Here is a 17,796-nt window from a genome sequence, read left to right on the forward strand (position 1 = left end):
TTCTGCACAACAAAGGAAACTCTAAGCAAGGTGAAAAGACAGCCTTCAGAATGGGAGAAAATAATAGCAAATGAAGCAACTGACAAACAACTAATCTCAAAAATATACAAGCAACTCCTGCAGCTCAATTCCAGAAAAATAAAAGACCCAATCAAAAAATGGGCCAAAGAACTAAATAGACATTTCTCCAAAGAAGACATACAGATGGCTAACAAACACATGAAAAGATGCTCAACATCACTCATTATCAGAGAAATGCAAATCAAAACCACAATGAGGTACCATTTCACGCCAGTCAGAATGGCTGCGATCCAAAAGTCTACAAGCAATAAATGCTGGAGAGGGTGTGGAGAAAAGGGAACCCTCTGACACTGTTGGTGGGAATGCAACCTAGTACAGCCACTATGGAGAACAGTGTGGAGATTCCTTAAAAAACTGGAAATAGAACTGCCTTATGACCCAGCAATCCCACTGCTGGGCATACACACTGAGGAAACCAGAAGGGAAAGAGACACGTGTACCCCAATGTTCATCACAGCACTGTTTATAATGGCCAGGACATGGAAGGAACCTAGATGTCCATCAGCAGATGAATGGACAAGAAAGCTGTGGTACATATACACAATGGAGTATTACTCAGCCATTAAAAAGAATACATTTGAATCAGTTCTAATGAGGTGGCTGAAACTGGAGCCTATTATACAGAGAGAAATAAGCCAGAAAGAAAAACACCAATACAGTATACTAACGCATATATATGGAATTTAGAAAGATGGTAACGATAACCCTTTATGCGGGACAGCAAAAGAGACACAGATGTATAGAACAGTCTTTTGGGCTGTGTGGGAGAGGGCGAGGGTGGGATAATTTGGGAGAATGGCATTGAAAAATGTATAATATCATATATGAAACAAATCGCTCGTCCAAGTTCGATGCATGATACTGGTTGCTTGGGACTGGTGCACTGGGACGACCCAGAGGGATGGTACGGGGAGGGAGGAGGGAGGGGGGTTCGGGATGGGACACACGTGTATACCTGTCGTGGATTCATGTTGATTTATGGCAAAACCAATACAATATTGTAAAGTAATTAACCTCCAATTAAAATAAATAAATTTATATTAAAAAAAAAAAAGACAACTAAGATCATGGCATCTGGTCCCATCATCTCATGGCAAATAAATAGAGAAAAAGTGGAAACAGTGACAGATTTTCTTTTCTTGGGCTCCAAAATCACTGTGGATGGTGACTGCAGACATGAAATTAAAAGACACTTGTTCCTTGGAAGAAAAGCTATGACCAACCTAGACAGCATATTAGAAAGCAGAGACATTTCTTTGTTGACAAAGGTCTGTCTGGTCAAAGCTATGGTTTTTCCAACAGTCATGTATGGATGTGAGAGTTGGACCATAAAGAAACCTGAGCATCAGAGAATTGATGCTTTTGAACTGTGGTGTTAGAGAAGACTTTTGAGAGTCCCTTGGACTGCAAAGAGATCCCACCAAATAATCCTAAAGGAAATCTGTCCTGAATATTCATTGGAAGGACTGATGGCTGAAGCTAAAGCTCCAATACTTTGGACACATGATGGCAAGAACTGACTCATTTGAAAGACACTGATGCTGGGCAAGATTGAAGGCGGGAGGAGAAAAGGATGACAGAGGATGAGATGGTTGGGTGGCATCACCAACTCAATGGACATGAGTTTGAGCAGGCTCTGGGAGTTGGTGATGGACAGGGAGGCCTGGCGTGCTGCAGTCCATGGGGTCACAACGAGTCGGACATGACTGAGTGACTGAACTGGTAACAAAAAATAAAATAAAACTTCTTAGCCCAGCTCTTAAACCCTACATATGCCGCAAACTACCAACCAATCTTCTACTACTACCTTCTAAGACCCTTCTGCCTTATTCTACAAATGTACACAGTACTTTCTCACCCTGTGGCCCCTGCTCAGGGTCACTTACATAACTACCATGCCCTAGTTGTGTGATCTCCCTCAACTCAGACAATGCTCTCTAGAAGTCAGGGCCACCTTAAGGACATTCTTCTCAAACTGTACTTCCTCATCCGTGGGCGAAATGACACCAAACTGTGCTGGTTTCCCAGCACATTTAATTCACAGCTTGACTATTTTATGTATGTGAATCTCAACAAGGTGGTAAGGCCAGCAATATTGAAGATGATGTTTTAAATAAGCCTGTAATCCTCATTGTAACTGACAACCAACATCTTTATCTCCATCAACACTTATTCATTATGTGCCAGGTACTTCGACAAAGCTTTACAATGATCCTGTGGACTATATATTACTATTTTTCCCATACACAAATGGGCAGCCTGGTTCATAGACAGGGGCCTAATGGGTACAAAACTATCTCTGTGATTTGCATTCTTAATACATTTATATTAGTGATAAATGTATTCCTAATAACTATGCTCTGATCCTATTTATTAGTTTATTAGTTAATCTGTCAAAGTAGAAAGTTTTCCTGTTCTTCCCAGTCAAGCACAATCTTCCAAGCCTTCAAGACCCAATTCAAACGTCACCTTTTCAGAAAGTCTCCTTATAACACCCTGGCAAAGTTAGTTGCTCCTTCTGAGACCTATCTTTAATCCTTGTAATGTGTCTTCACTACAACACTAAGCTTATTTAGCAGACTGCTCAGTTAGAATAGGTTTTTTAATGGCAGTTTGTTCAATACTTTTAATTTTCAGAACAATTAAATGGAAAGTAAAATGAATGAAATTTATATCTACTAGCCAAATAAAACAAAAAGAAATGGTATATCTTATAGCAATATTTGATCATCATACAAATCTTTTCTGTAATATTCAGTACGTGTATCACATTATAAAATGAGTTATGGCTGAGTGTAATTCAGAAGGCCTATTCTTCTTTTCAATATGTCCAAACAAAGCTTTATTCTTAAGAAATGGGGAAGAGACTTACCAGTCTTCTCCTTTCCTCTTCTACTGCGATGAGTAGTCTTGCGAATTCTTTTAGTGACTGAGCTATTTAAAAGATAATTGCACAAGAATAAACATTACAATAAAGATACTCATAAATTTGTATATATTCTGCGGTTTTATGTTTTTATAAGCACAAGACAGTATACACAATGGATTTCAAAGACTAAAAGTTATAGATAAGAAATAGCTACAAACTGAAGCTTAGCACATATCAAGTATAATATTTTTTCTTCATAAGCACTAGGGAAATATAGTTTATAAATTTAATAAATAAAATTTACACATTAACAAACAAAAGTATTGTACTGGAATCACTTCTAAATAAAATTTTTACAAATAATAAATTCATTAAATCTGAATACACCATCTATAAGAAGCAATAAATCCAGTTCTATTTGGATGTATTATACTTAGTGAAAGTGAGTAAAAGCCACTTGGTCGTGTCTGACTCTGCGAATCCATGGAGTATACAGTCCATGGAATTCTCCAGGCCAGAATACTGGAGTGGGTAGCCTTTCCCTTCTCCAGGAGATCTTCCCAACCCAGGGATCAAACCCAGGTCTCCCACATTGCAGGCAGATTCTTTACCAGCTGAGCCATGAGGGAAGCCCAAGAATACTGGAGTGGGTAGCCTATCCCTTCTCTAGTGGATCTTCCTGATGCAGGAATTGAATCGGGATCTCCCGTATTGCAGGTGGATTATTTCCCAACTGAGCTTTCAGGGAAGCTCATTATACTCAGTAGCAGCTAGTAATGCAAAATCTCCCACGGACTTCTTTCTAGAAGCTCAACACATATAAATACTTAGAAATGGATTCTGTATTCTGTCTCGCTGTATTACTCTCATATCCAAGGTACTTTAGACCCTCGCTAGTCGGAGTGGTCAGAGGATGACCAGCATCAGTATTCTGGGAGCTTGTTAGAGATACAGACGCTCAGACCTCATCCCAGAATCTGCATTTTAAAAGGATCCCCAGGTGATTCCTTTATATATTAAAGTTGAGAAACATTACTTTAGAAAACTATCTGAAACTGTATTGCTGTGGTTTGCAAAGTATTCAAAAACTATGGAAGGACAAACAAAGAAATTAAAAAGTGACAACAGCATATTCTTTAAAAACGCACAGGGCTGTGAAAGATGAATTCATCCACATTAATATGAATTATTAAGCACAGTCAGAATGTTTGGAGTACAAAACTAACAAAAGAAATAGTGAATGCAAATTTTGTTTTGATTTAAGCTAGACCCTTCCCATCTATGTCTTTATTCTTTAGGCTCCCACCTCTTTCTTCATCCACACTAATAGTGAAAAAACCCTGAGACCAGAAGTTTAGTAATTCTGGCATAAAGTCTACAATAAAGGCAGGTGAGTAGTGATAATAAATCAAGAGTCTCATCAACAAAACTTATTGAATGCTTATAAGAATGCTTTCTATTCAAGAACTTAAAATTACAAACTTGGATTTTTTTTCTTTCTCTCTTCTCAGAATTACTAGGTTTTACATTAACTAAACTGGTTTGAAATGCTACCTCTGTGATAACTTCACACTGTATTTTATTCAGTTACCAGGACAGAGTAATCTAATAAACATATGAATGGCCTTAAAGTTAAGTGTAACTTTTTTCAGTGTTTAGAAAATGTGATTTTCATTTCTGCAAAAATACCTTAAAAATATTATAATACGATACAACCCAGTTTTGACAACAATAAGCTGAAGAGAAAAACATTTTATTAATACAAATAGACGATTTTAACTGGTGTGTGCAATAACATATTATATTTTTGTAACTTCAGTAAAAAAACAAACAAACAAAAAGTATCCAAACACCATCTGGCAACTATCTACTGCCAACTGAAGATCTGTCGAAGAATCTGGAAAAACAAGCCCCATGAAACTTTGGATGCTGAAAGGTAATGTTATTATGCCTACAGAGAAAGAAGCCAAGAGACACACTGGAGGCAGCAGGCACTCCTGAGGCGAGAAGACAAGAGGAGATATAAAGAGTGGTTCAAAGTCTGAAAAGAAGCACTTTTACCCCCAGATTTTTAACTCAATGCCTCCCAAACTTTTTAATAAGTATCAAAAAAATACAAAAACAAAGAACCTTACCCTCATATGCTTCTAGTTAACCCAAAAGCTATTGGGTTAACGCACTCTATTGAAACATGGGAACAAAACAAGAGCAAAAGATATGAATTCTAGCAAAAAAAAAAAAGCAAATGAATTCTCAGGACAATACAAAGCTATTCCAGAACAACAGTTGTGCCAAACTTCCAGAGGCTTTTGTCTACACTGGGGCAACAGGTTAGAAGCTCCAGGAAAGATCTCCAGAGAAAGAAAACAAAGAACTGATCAATATCCTGACACATCTAAATGCAAAGAGAAGAAATTTACATTCCTTTTTTTTTTTTTTTTAAGAAAACTCAAAGGCAATTATAGTTAATGATCAAAAATATTCAGGGGGGAAACATTGCAGAAAGCTCCAAAGCTTGAATTTGGTACATGCAATGGCACCCCACTCCAGTACTCCTGCCTGGGAAATCCCATGGGTGGAGGAGCCAGGTAGGCTGCAGTCCATGGGGTTGCTAAGAGTCAGACACGACTGAGCGACTTCACTTTGACTTTTCACTTTCATGCATTGGTGAAGGAAATGACAACCCACTCCAGTGTTCTTGCCTGGAGAATCCCAGGGACGGGGGAGCCTGATGGGCTGCCGTCTATGGGATCGCACAGTTGGACATGACTGAAGCAACTTAGCAGCAGCAACAGCAAATGTTTACATAGCATTTACACTGTATTAGGCAGTATAAGGAACATAGAGATGATTTAATATAGTATGGGATGGTATGCACAGGTTATATGCAAATACTATAAGATTTTACATAAAGGACTTGAGCAGTCAGGGAGTCTGGAATTCGGGAGTACCGGAACCAATCCCCTCCAAATACCAAGGAACAACTGTATTGACTCTCGGGAAAGCAAAGTGATACAGCTAACACTATCAAAATAGTTCAAATAACAGAGTTGTGAGTAATATGTACTAAGTCACTGAAATATAAACACTGACAGAGTCATTAAGAACAGGATACCACAAAAACTGGTTAAAACCAACTAACTCCAAGATGGTGGAAGATTTAGCCTTCAGGGGACCCTGAGCCTCATTATACATGCATTGTAATGAATTAGCATGCTAAGTAACACACCCACAGGTGCCATGACAGTTCTGAAGCCAAAAAGCAAGCAGCGGCCCAGTTCCTGGAAATCTCCACGCCCTCCCCCAAATAGTTAGAATAATCCTGCCCCTTGTTAGCCTACGAAATTACCCAGCCTTATAAAACTAACCACTCCACATTTTGGGGCAATCTTGCCTTCTGAAACAGACCACATTCCGCCTGTGGAGTGTGTATCTCTCAAAGTAAACGTGCTTTCATTTAACTAAGGCTTGCTCTTGAAATTTTTCCTGATGGAAGCCAAGGACCCTCAATGGGCAGCCCATCTCAGGGACCTGTCCAAGACCTGAGGCATAACCATCTTCTAGCACCCCACTCTCCTGCAATAGTCCTTCTGTGGAATTAGTGGCAGGGACTGGTAGAAATGGAGATTGCTCGTTTCTGTTAAGCTGAAAATAAATCTGTAACTTCTCAAACAAAATTGCAAATAAAAGTGCTTTACCTCCCTACTAGCCAACACCACAAGTGGGTACAGACCAGGTATTATTAATTTTCTCAAAGGGTTAAATAAATATCTAGCACACCAAAGCCTATCAGCAGGTATTTTTTTTTTTTTTTGGTTATGATGTTAAGTTTTATGGTATATGTATCTTATCACAAAACGTGTTTAAAATACATAGTAACAATGTCACCAAAAAAGGAACACACTTAAGTTGTTTTTAGATATTTGTAAAGTTGTCCAACCATTGCCACAATTTTATTTTACTTTTTTAGACTTAAAAAAAATTTTTTTTTTTAGTTTTTTGGCTGTGCCCCATGGCCTGTGGGATCTTAGTTCCCCAACCAGGGATTGAACCCATGCCCCCTGCATCGGAAGTGTGCAGTCTTAACCACTGGATTGCCACGGAAGTATGCCACAAACAATTTTAGAACCTTTTCATCACCCTAAAAAGAAAACCTGTACCCATTAGCAGTCATTCCTCATTGCCCTTCCTCCCAGCTCCTGGCAACTACTAATCAATTTTCTGTCTCTATTGATTTCCCTATTGTGAACATTTCATACAAATAGAATCATATAACATGTAACTTTTTGTGTCCAACTTTAACTTAGCATAATGTTTTTTAAGGCCCATCCACACTATCGGATGTATCATTTACTTTTACAGCTGAGTGATTTTTCCGAAGGACAGATATATTGTCCATGCATGCTCAGTCGTATCCAATTTTTTTGGACCCTATGGACTGTAGCCCTCCAGGCTCCTCTGTCCATGGGATTCTCCAGGCAAGAATACTGCAGTGGGTTGTCATGTCCTTCTCCATGGGCATCTTCCTGACCTAGGGGTCCAACCTGTGTCTCCTGCCTTTGCAGGTGGATTCTTTACCACTGAAACCACCTGAGTAGCCCCAGAAAGAGATGCTGCTGCTGCTAAATCGCTTCAGTCGTGTCCGACTCTGTGCGACCCCATAGACAGCAGCCCACCAGGCTCCTCTGTCCCTGGGATTCTCCAGGCAAGAACACTGGAGTGGGTTGCCGTTTCCTTCTCCAATATCAGCAGGTATTTTTGAAACACATGAGACAATAACTTAATGTTAGACTGGCAGGGGTACACAGTGTGTGTGTATTAGTTGCTCAGTCGTGTCCAACTCTATGAACCCCATGGACTGTAGCCACCAGGCTCCTCTGTCCATAGGATTCCCCAGGCAAGGATACTGGAGTGGATTGCCAAACTGTCCTCCAGGAGATCTTCCCAACCTGGGGACTGAATCCAAGTCTCCTGCACTGCAGGCAGACTCTTCATCATCTGAGCCACCAGTGATACTCCAGAAACTCCCAATTAATCAACCCAGAAAACATTCACCACCCCATGTAGCATGCCCTAGTAGTCTTGGGGTGTATTTCAGGATGATGAACTCAGAAGTCCAAAGGCTTCCCCAAGGTAACTACTACTCAAAAACTGTGGAGTTGTCTTAAATCAGATTTTGGTTACAAGAATCTGCCAGCAGTGCAGAAGATCTGGGTTCGATTCTTGCCTGGAGAATTCTGTGGAGAAAGGAGCCTGGCAAACTCCAGTCCATTGGGTCACAAGGAGTCAGACATCACTGAGTGACTCACACACACACACAGCCACACATACACCCACACACACCCCCCACACACACTAACACACACGGAAACTCAAGTTCTCGGTTTGCTGTTGTATTTCTACATCCAAACTTAATGATACCATTTTATCCTTTATTTGAGTGGTTTTCTGGTCTGCTTCCCTTATAAATACTATTTATAGACTCAGTACAATAACAGTAGATTATAACGAGACAGTCGGAAGAGAAATCTTAACTTGCAGAAGCACACGCATGTTTGGCTCCTCACAACAAAAGCTACTCGCCTTCCAGCAGTTTTCTGGGTCTGCCCCAATTTGACAATAACTTTTGCTCCCTCTTTTTCTTCAGTTGATTTTTTCAGGTAAATGACTTCATAAAAATTAAACTAAGATTGTTCTCTTTAAAGATTATAGTCCTAGTTCTATACGATCAAACTGTTTCTTGGTCCAAATGAAGCTTTCAGGTTCATCTTTTGTTCTGTAAGACAATGAACAGCCCAGGAATACTATATATCAGTAATTTATTTCATGAATTAGGGGCAGTGGCCAACTAATTTTTAAACCTATACCTAATGTTTTCCCTAAATCTTTAGATTTATGATGTTGAAGTATCACATAAGCAGTTTACTAAGCACAATATACCACAGAATAAAAACAGGAATTAACAATCCTATAAGGCAAGAATAAAACAATTCAAAGTATTATCACGTAAATTGTGTTTTAGGAGAAGGGGCTAATGGAGAGTCACTCACTTGCCTGCCCCACTCTCAAAGTCTAACAGGTACCTCTGACATAAATCAGGCAGATCCAAGTTGCCCAGTGTACCCCAACAACAATCTAGAGATTAGAAGCCAGTTATTAGAATCTCCAATGCATGGGACCCACAAATGCCTTAAGCGACCATGAAAACAAACCTTCTCCACCAGGCCCTGGGCACACCACATATACAAAATGACTCTTCCAACACTCATCACAGGGTCTTATACAAAATGGCTACTGATTTTGTAACTGCTTGAGCCACTGTTTTCGAAAATTTTGCTTAAGCAAAATCTGAAAATATTCTTTATTACATGCAAATTTCTGATACCCAAATATTTTCTCTTATAATAAATTATGTGTGATGCTCCATATTTTATTAATTTAATATCCACATAAATAAAAACCACTGCATTATCTGATTTAGGAGGTTCAAACTAACACTGAATATAACAGCTGGTTCTGTGATGCAGTGGTAAAGAATCCACCTGTCAATGCAAGAGACTCAAGAGACTTGGGTTCAATCCCTGGGTTGGGAAGATCCTCTGAAGGAAATGCAACCCACTCCAGTATTCTTGCCTGGGAAATCCCATGGTGAAAGGAGCCTGGCAGGCTACGGTCCATGGGGTAGCAAAGAGTCAGACGTGACTGAGCAACTGAGCACACACACCTGCAATTATAGATTCTGACCATACCGAGGTGGTATGACAGGAGTTTGATTTAGTGAGAGTAATATTCCAAAAACAATACTTAATACACAGTGGGCTTTCAATAGATGGATTTAAGGAAACATTCCCACCAGCTATTTTCTCTGTAAGGAGAAACATACCAACTTATTCTAGGCTTCATAAAATATTATGAAAAGAATAGGCCAGAGACTGAAAAATTATGTTAGCTATTCACATTCTTGCCACCTGCATGAAGCTTTCCTGGCTGTATTCACCAGTAATAATCTTTCCCGTTCCTGATCATCTGGACTATCTGAGATTACTGGAAAGCAATCAAAATATAGCTTTATATATAAAATTTAACTTTCAAAAAATTACTGAGGTCAAGAACACTGCTATAGGTTTCCTTTTTATCTCTACAATGTGATATTGAAAAAACACTTTTGGAACAAAAGAAGTCTATTACTCAGATGCATTTATGACAGCCCCAAGAGCATAAACATTCACAAAGATAACAGATGAATTATACCTAGATGGTGAAGAAGTGTGATAATGGCTTCTATATTTACTAATACCATAAATTCTGAAACATTTATGAACTATCTAAAATATCTATTTCCTAAAATTCTTTTCAAGAAGCTTAAATTCATCCTACTATTTTCAACTGTGGAAAACCTGTTCAGAGTCTGGGAGTAAGAATGAGTGAGAATAAAGAAAATTGGTCCTTGTTCATTGTTGATATAAACTCCACTACCTTAAAAACTAAGCATTATACTCTATTAAATATTTCAACAATTTAACAGCTTGGGCTTTACAGATTTCACAACTAGAAGAAATGAAAAAGAAATATCTCCCCTGCATCTAACCAACATTTATATTATAGTCAGACAATGATGTGCTAAGTATTTCTTCTAGGAGCCTTTCTTCAAACTTAAACAAAGATACACACTCAATAACAAAACAAAAACAAAAAAACAAAGAACAGATCACAAATTCAGTGATATACAGAATTATGTCCACAACACATTTTTCTCACTTTATCAGAGTGAGCAAATCACTTATGAAGTTCAGATATGCTGATGAATAGAGGGAACTGGGTTAGCAGTAGGATTTAGACTTGGATAAACCAAAAGAAAAACATGAAAACCTGTAAAAGTCTATAAAAGTGAGACTGAACCAATGCAACCACATTTTGTAATCCAGATGATGCCCCTGACTTTTCTATTTAGGTGTGAGTGGGTTCTGTCAAGCTTTTTCTCTGGGACCGACTTTTCATGAAAAATAGTAGCAAGGCAGTAAAACATCAGTATTGAACTGAGGTTGTGAGCCAAAGCAGGTGAATTCATCATATCCTTCTGGGCCACATGGAGAAAAATTAGAGCAGAATCAACCTACATAGCCAAGGGACCCCAGCACTACACAAGCATGCAATGATCTAACAGGGTATCACATCAGCAGTTCACAGCTGGAACTCCCACTGAGGGAGTTTTCATTGTTTGAACACTAAAAAGATCAAAGGTAGCATACTGGCTGAAGTATCCAATAGAAAGTTTTGTTGCTTCAGGAACAATTTAACCTATAACCAGAGCAGGCAGCATGGTCAGTCTGTGGTATGTCTGAATAATAAATACTGTGTCTGCAAAACAGACAGAGTGATAGAAAAAATGACAACAATTCTCCCACCAGATACTGTAAGTCTTTGGTAACAATTAATATCCCTACTGATGGGCTGTCCACTCTGGCTGCAATACTGGCACTATTTGCAACCACAAACTCTAGCTATTCTTTTCTGAAAGCCACACATCAAATAAGATTTTTCCACTCCATTTGTGGCTTCAAGCTCCATGGATGCCTAGTTGCAAAGTCAATAAATTGCTTCCTAAACCAACAGAAAAAAAAGTCACAGGCCCGCTGTGGAATTCTGGCAGGTCACAATAATATACACCAGTACTCAGAGCAACTGATCTTTTTTCTAGCGCTTCACAGGCCTGTGGAATCCAAGGTCTCACAAGCACATTTAGTTCTCTTTGAGGTAACTGAACTGGGTTCTCCACAATGTCCCCAGGTTAGTGTTTTCTTTAATGGCCAAATACATCAAAAAGCAAGATTAACCTTGAAAACAAACCCCTTTAAAAGAATTTAAACATGAATTTAAATTCTTTTATCAATACACCCTACCAATGCATCCTTGTGTAGCCCTGTATTCAAGTGAATTCAGTTCAGTTCAGTTCAGTCGCTCAGTCGTGTCTGACTCTTTGCAACCCCATGAATCGCAGCCCGCCAGGCCTCCCTGTCCATCACCAACTCCTGGAGTTCACCCAGACTCACTTCCATCGAGTCAGTGATGCCATCCAGCCATCTCATCCTCTGTCGTCCTCTTCTGGCCCCAATCCCTCCCAGCATCAGAGTCTTTTCCAATGAGTCAACTCTTCTCATGAGGTGGCCAAAGTACTGGAGTTTCAGCTTTAGCGTCATTCCTTCCAAAGAACACCCAGGGCTGACTTTAGAATGGACTGGTTGGATCTCCTTGCAGTCCATGGGACTCTCAAGAGTCTTCTCCAACATCACAGTTCAAAAGCATCAATTCTTCGGCACTCAGCTTTCTTCACAGTCCAACTCTCACATCCATACATGACCACAGGAAAAACCATAGCTTTGACTAGATGGACATTTGTTGGCAAAGTAATGTCTCTGCTTTTCAATGTGCTATCTAGGTTGGTCATAACTTTTCTTCCAAGGAGTAAGCGTCTTTTAATTTCATGGCTGCAGTCACCATCTGCAATGATTTTGGAGCCCCCAAAAATAAAGTCTCACACTGTTTCCACTGTTTCCCCATCTACTTCCCATGAAGTAGATCTAGTAGATTCCCAGACGCATGATCTTCGTTTTCTGAATGTTGAGCTTTAAGCCAACTTTTTCACTCTCCACTTTCACTTTCATCAAGAGGCTTTTTAGTTCCTCTTCACTTTCTGCCATAAGGGTGGTGTCATCTGCATACCGGAGGTTACTGATATTTCTCCCAGCAATCTTGATTCCAGCTTGTGCTTCTGCCAGCCCAGTGTTTCTCATGATGTACTCTGCATATAAGTTAAATAAGCAGGGTGATAATATACAGCCTTGACGTACTCCTTTTCCTATTTGGAACCAGTCTGTTGTTCCATGTCCAGTTCTAACTGTTGCTTCCTGACCTGCATATAGGTTTCTCAAGAGGCAGGTCAGGTGGTCTGGTATTCCCATCTCTTTCAGAATTTTCCACAGTTTATTGTGATCCACACAGTCAAAGGCTTTGGCATAGTCAATAAAGCAGAAATACATGTTTTTCTGGAACTCTCTTGCTTTTTCCATGATCCAGCGGATATTGGCAATTTGATCTCTGGTTCCTCTGCCTTTTCTAAAACCAGCTTGAACATCTGGAAGTTCATGGTTCATGTATTGCTGAAGCCTGGCTTGGAGAATTTTGAGCATTACTTTACTAGCTTGTGAGATGAGTGCAACTGTGCAGTAGTTTGAGCATTCTTTGGCATTGTCTTTCTTTGGGATTAGAATGAAAACTGACCTGTTCCAGTCCTGTGGCCACTGCTGAGTTTTCCAAATTTGCTGGCATATTGAGTGCAGCACTTTCTCAGCATCATCTTTCAGGATTTGAAAGAGCTCAACTGGAATTCCATCACCTCCACTAGCTTTGTTCATAGTGATACTTTCTATGTGCTGTGCTGACTTCACACTCCAGGATGTCTGGCTCTAGATGAGTGATCACACCATCATGATTATCTGGGTCGTGAAGATCTTTTTTGTACAGTTCTTCTGTGTATTCTTGCCACCTTTTCTTAATAGCTTCTGCTTCATAGTAGATATTATTTTAGTAAGAATAAATTACTATCACTGTGTAATTTTCTAATTATTAAAGAACTGGAAGAAATGCAGAGCCTGCAAATGAAAACAGTTATAAAATTAAACTTTTGTCTAGTTGACCAGGGACTTTGCCCAGAGTTAGGAGCTGCCTTGTCCCTGCTTCTTCACTTGCTCCATTCTTCCATCAGCTGAGCTATCAGCCATCTGGGCAGTACTCGGATGCCAATGCAGATGTCGAACAGGCTCAAGGGCAGAATCCTCACTTTGGAATCCACTGGCTTAATATCAAGTGATTGCTTCCTGCTTTCTCTTGTTCCTGTTGATCCTCTAAGAGTACCCAGATTTTTGCAGGGGTTATAACCAGTAATACAGTCTCCTTTTAAATTCCCGACTCCTGATCCTAGCACCTCCCGCCATACTTGGGTTCACACATTCCTCGGGTCCCCAGGCACTAACCTCTGGTAGACTTTGATTGATCAATATGGGTCCGAACATTAACTGTCACTGCACCTTTGGGTTGAGATTCAAAACTTGTGGCCAAACTGTTAACCTTTCACTCTTTTCTGGTCTAACCAGATACGCAGTCTGGCTTCTCTTTTCCTCACTGGTTTAACAACTAGACTGAAAAAAAACTGTATGTCCTGTAAACCAGGGGCTTCACCCACATATGAAAGCTACTGCTGCTACTACTGTTATAGATTGTTAAGATAACGACTAAAATATAGGAGAATTATGATGCCAAGATGAAAGTCACACTGGATGCACAGAAATAATTCTAGACTATAGGTCTAGTGATTTTCCTTCATACAGTCTCTCTGAATAGGAATAGGACTTTTTAGTAAGATCTGCTTTAAAACTGTCAAATTACCAGGAGCTTGAGAATTCTAATATTTTCTCTCTATACAGACAGATAGATGATGTAGATATATAGACAAGATTTGTTATTTCATATAACAAGATATAAAGTAAGATTTAGATATAAAGCAAATAATAATTAGATATAAAGTAAATAATAATTCACATAAGTCCAAGTCTTGACAAATAAATACATACAAATACAGAAAGGCAGCCTTTCACTTTTACACAATTCCAAAATTTGATTCCAGCTGCTTTCTCTCACGACTTCATCACGCTACTCATTTCTTCAAATTAATTTCATCTGATTCCTAGTTAAGATTTTTTTTTTTTTAACTAGAAATTTTGTGTTGATATAGTAAACATTGTTGTGTATAACATGGTCTGTAAGTCACATATATTCATTTAGTTTTCTTTCCAGGCACACATGTTAGTTAAAAAATGAAGCACTGTGCAATTCTGATGTTACTTTGTCTTAGCTCTTGTTTTGTGGTGTTTGACCTGTTTCCCAAAGCCAAAACAACTCCCAATTCAGAAAGCATTTTCCTAAGATATAGACCACTCCCATTTTGGAGCACCTCTTCCAAAAGGTAGAGATGCTACATAAACTGGGTCATTGAATGGAGCTAATGACGGGCAGAGCTGAACTCAATGATATGAGGTACGGAAGTAAGCGTTATCTTCATTTTGCACATGAGGAAAGGGGCAATCAGCTGGCGTAGTTTGTCCGATGATATCACAGTTAGTAAGTGGAGAAGCAAGTATTCAGTTCTGACTGATTCCAAAGTCTGTTCTCCTCCAGCAAATCATTATTGCCAAAGGAGGTAAGTGGATAAAAGGTAGTGCCAGCCTACTACCCAGCTTTATTACAGGAAATAACAGGCTTATCATCTCTAAAGGCAAACAGAGCCAGAGCTATTTGTGCTCAGAGGATAATCAGGCGCCAAGTATCTGGGCTTAAAGGGAACAGTCAGTAACTTGCTGCTGACAAACAAGCACTTACACCAAGTACCCGCCTCCAATCCTTACTGCCGTCAGGAACTGACCTCCTAACACTCCTTCACATTCCACAAAGCCTCGAGCACCCCCATCATCCTCCTCCTCTGCACCCAAACCTCCTGCCACCACCTACTGAAGCTTCAGACATCTGCGTCCTCGTCCAATATGCAACCTCTCTCTTCCACAACCTCTTAACCCCCAATGACCTCCTCGCTTCTGTCATTTACACACCCACAAGAACACGAAGAGGTCAAGCGATCTAACCCCTCTGCTTCCTGGCAGTCTTTTTCTTCAACTCTAGTTTACTCCTAATCTTATTTCCCACAGTGGCTATCTAAGAAGAATGTTCTCCTTTCTCAAGAACCCAGCCCCAAACTTCCCTCGCTCACAACAGATGGCCTGGCCTCCTGCTTCTCTGATCAACACTGTCTCCATTCATTCTCCTCAACTTGCCTGTCTCAGAGGAAGGGCCCTCTTCCTCTCGAAAGTTTACAGCTCTCCATCAAGCCTCCGGTCTCACCCTTTTCCATCTCCAGCTATACTTTTCTGTCTCCCTATCTCTGACTTCCCCACCATCACCCTCTCTCCTTACAAGCTATTTTTCCTTCTAGTCCCAAAGTGACTCCAGTTGAAGACCATCCTCATGAAGGAGAAAGAGCTGGAAGACAGGGCTGGGGAAACAGCAGACTGGGTACCCACACCAGCATGGTGCACGGCTATTTCATCCTCAAAACACCCTGGGAGGCACTCACAACTAAAACTCCCAGATCTTCCACAGCCATTCTCCTGTTTTTCAAATATTAAACTGACATATCCAGGTTAAATAGTATGCAAGGTCATGGAGCCAATGGCTTGCAGAGCTGAACTTTAAATTCAGATTAGCTCACCTGAAACTTACACAATGTCCCTCTACTCGAGGCAGAGTCCCACAACACCACCTTACTGTTCTAAATTTAACAAATCTAATTATACATCCTCGGAATTTCCATTAGGAATTTTGTCTGAATCTCAAAACTTAACTTGTACCAAAACTTAACTCATGATTCTGCTCCACCCCCAGGAACACTGGCCACATACAAACATATAAATGGACACAACTCTCCTGTAATTCAAGTGATGGGTTATCCTCAGTCCTTCCTGCCACACATTCCATCACCAAAGGCTGCTGCTCTCTCTCCTCTACGCTTCCCCAAACCCATGTAAGGGAAACACTTCATCTCTGCAGTACTACTACAACAGCCTAGTTACTGGTTTTCCAGCTCCTACAGCTCCAACTCACCATATGCACTAATGGTCAGAATAAAATTCCTAAAGTGCACCTTTGATTATGTCATTATCCAACTCAAAAGCTGAATGAGTGAATCAAGTCCAAAGTGCTGAGGCTTCAAATGATTTGAGGCTTCCATGACACAGCCATAACAAGTACCTTTCCAATTATGTTACCCTGAGATGTTACTACTTCTAATGTCTAACTTAGGACTTTGAAACTACTAACATTCCTATCGGAGAAGGCAATGGCACCCCACTCCAGTACTCTTGCCTGGAGAATCGCATGGACGGTGGAGCCTGGAAGGCTGCAGTCCATGGGGTCACTGAGGGTCGGACATGACTGAGCGACTTCACTTTCACTTTTCACTTTCATGCATTGGAGAAGGAAATGGCAACCCACTCCAGTGTTCTTGCCTGGAGAATCCCAGGGACGGGGGAGCCTGGTGGGCTGTCATCTATGGGGTCGCACAGAGTCGGACACGACTGAAGTGACTCAGCAGCAGCAACACCAACATTCCTATAGTATCCCGCTTCCATGTCTTTCCTTTAATACACATATCCTAAACTGGCCCTTACCTAGACATTAGGACCCAGTTAAAATATCACCTTCTTTCTGAGCATCTTCTGATGTCCCTTTTTCCAGCGCTGGGGATCTCACAGCATTTCTGTTACTATTATACCTAAAGCACTCAGCACATTCTCTTGAGTATAACAAAGACTGTATCACAAAGCTATTTTTAGACCCCCTTGTATTTTCTAAGCTTAATAAGGATACACGAAGATCCTATTCATGTTTGTATGTACCAGAGAAGGTTCTTTGCATTCAGAAAATATTGTTAATAGGGAATTTTAAAGAACCCAACATCTATATGAACACAAACTAAGTCACATCTTACATGTGATTTTAATTTGAAAAGCTGATTGTGTTTTTCATCCCCGAGAAATCTGCACAGCATCTACACTAGCCCATGAACACTGTCTCTCATTCTAAAATAGATAGGCAGTTAGGTAGATATTTTGTCTGCATAAACCAAAACTTTTTCTAGGTTGTGAAGGAAAATGGAGCAACAGATGACCAGGTTTCCCCACAAACACATGGCTTCTATGGCCTCAGTGGCTCCAATAGCAAAATGCTGGGCATCAGGGGTC

General features: G+C 40.1%; 1 protein-coding gene across 4 annotated transcripts in view; it reads right to left on the bottom strand.

Moving 5' to 3' along the window:
- The window catches only part of ARHGAP42 (Rho GTPase activating protein 42), a 348,023-nt gene that overhangs the window by 224,185 nt on the left and 106,042 nt on the right, over positions 1-17,796 (bottom strand). For all 4 annotated transcript variants that reach the window (XM_003586932.6, XM_059875064.1, XM_059875065.1 and 1 more), the window contains one exon: positions 2,954-3,015. In XM_003586932.6, coding sequence (XP_003586980.1) covers positions 2,954-3,015 — 62 coding nt within the window. The remainder of the gene's footprint in view (positions 1-2,953; positions 3,016-17,796) is intronic.

Source organism: Bos taurus, chromosome 15 (genome assembly GCF_002263795.3).
Source record: "Bos taurus isolate L1 Dominette 01449 registration number 42190680 breed Hereford chromosome 15, ARS-UCD2.0, whole genome shotgun sequence".
NCBI classification, from domain to species: Eukaryota; Metazoa; Chordata; class Mammalia; order Artiodactyla; family Bovidae; genus Bos; species Bos taurus.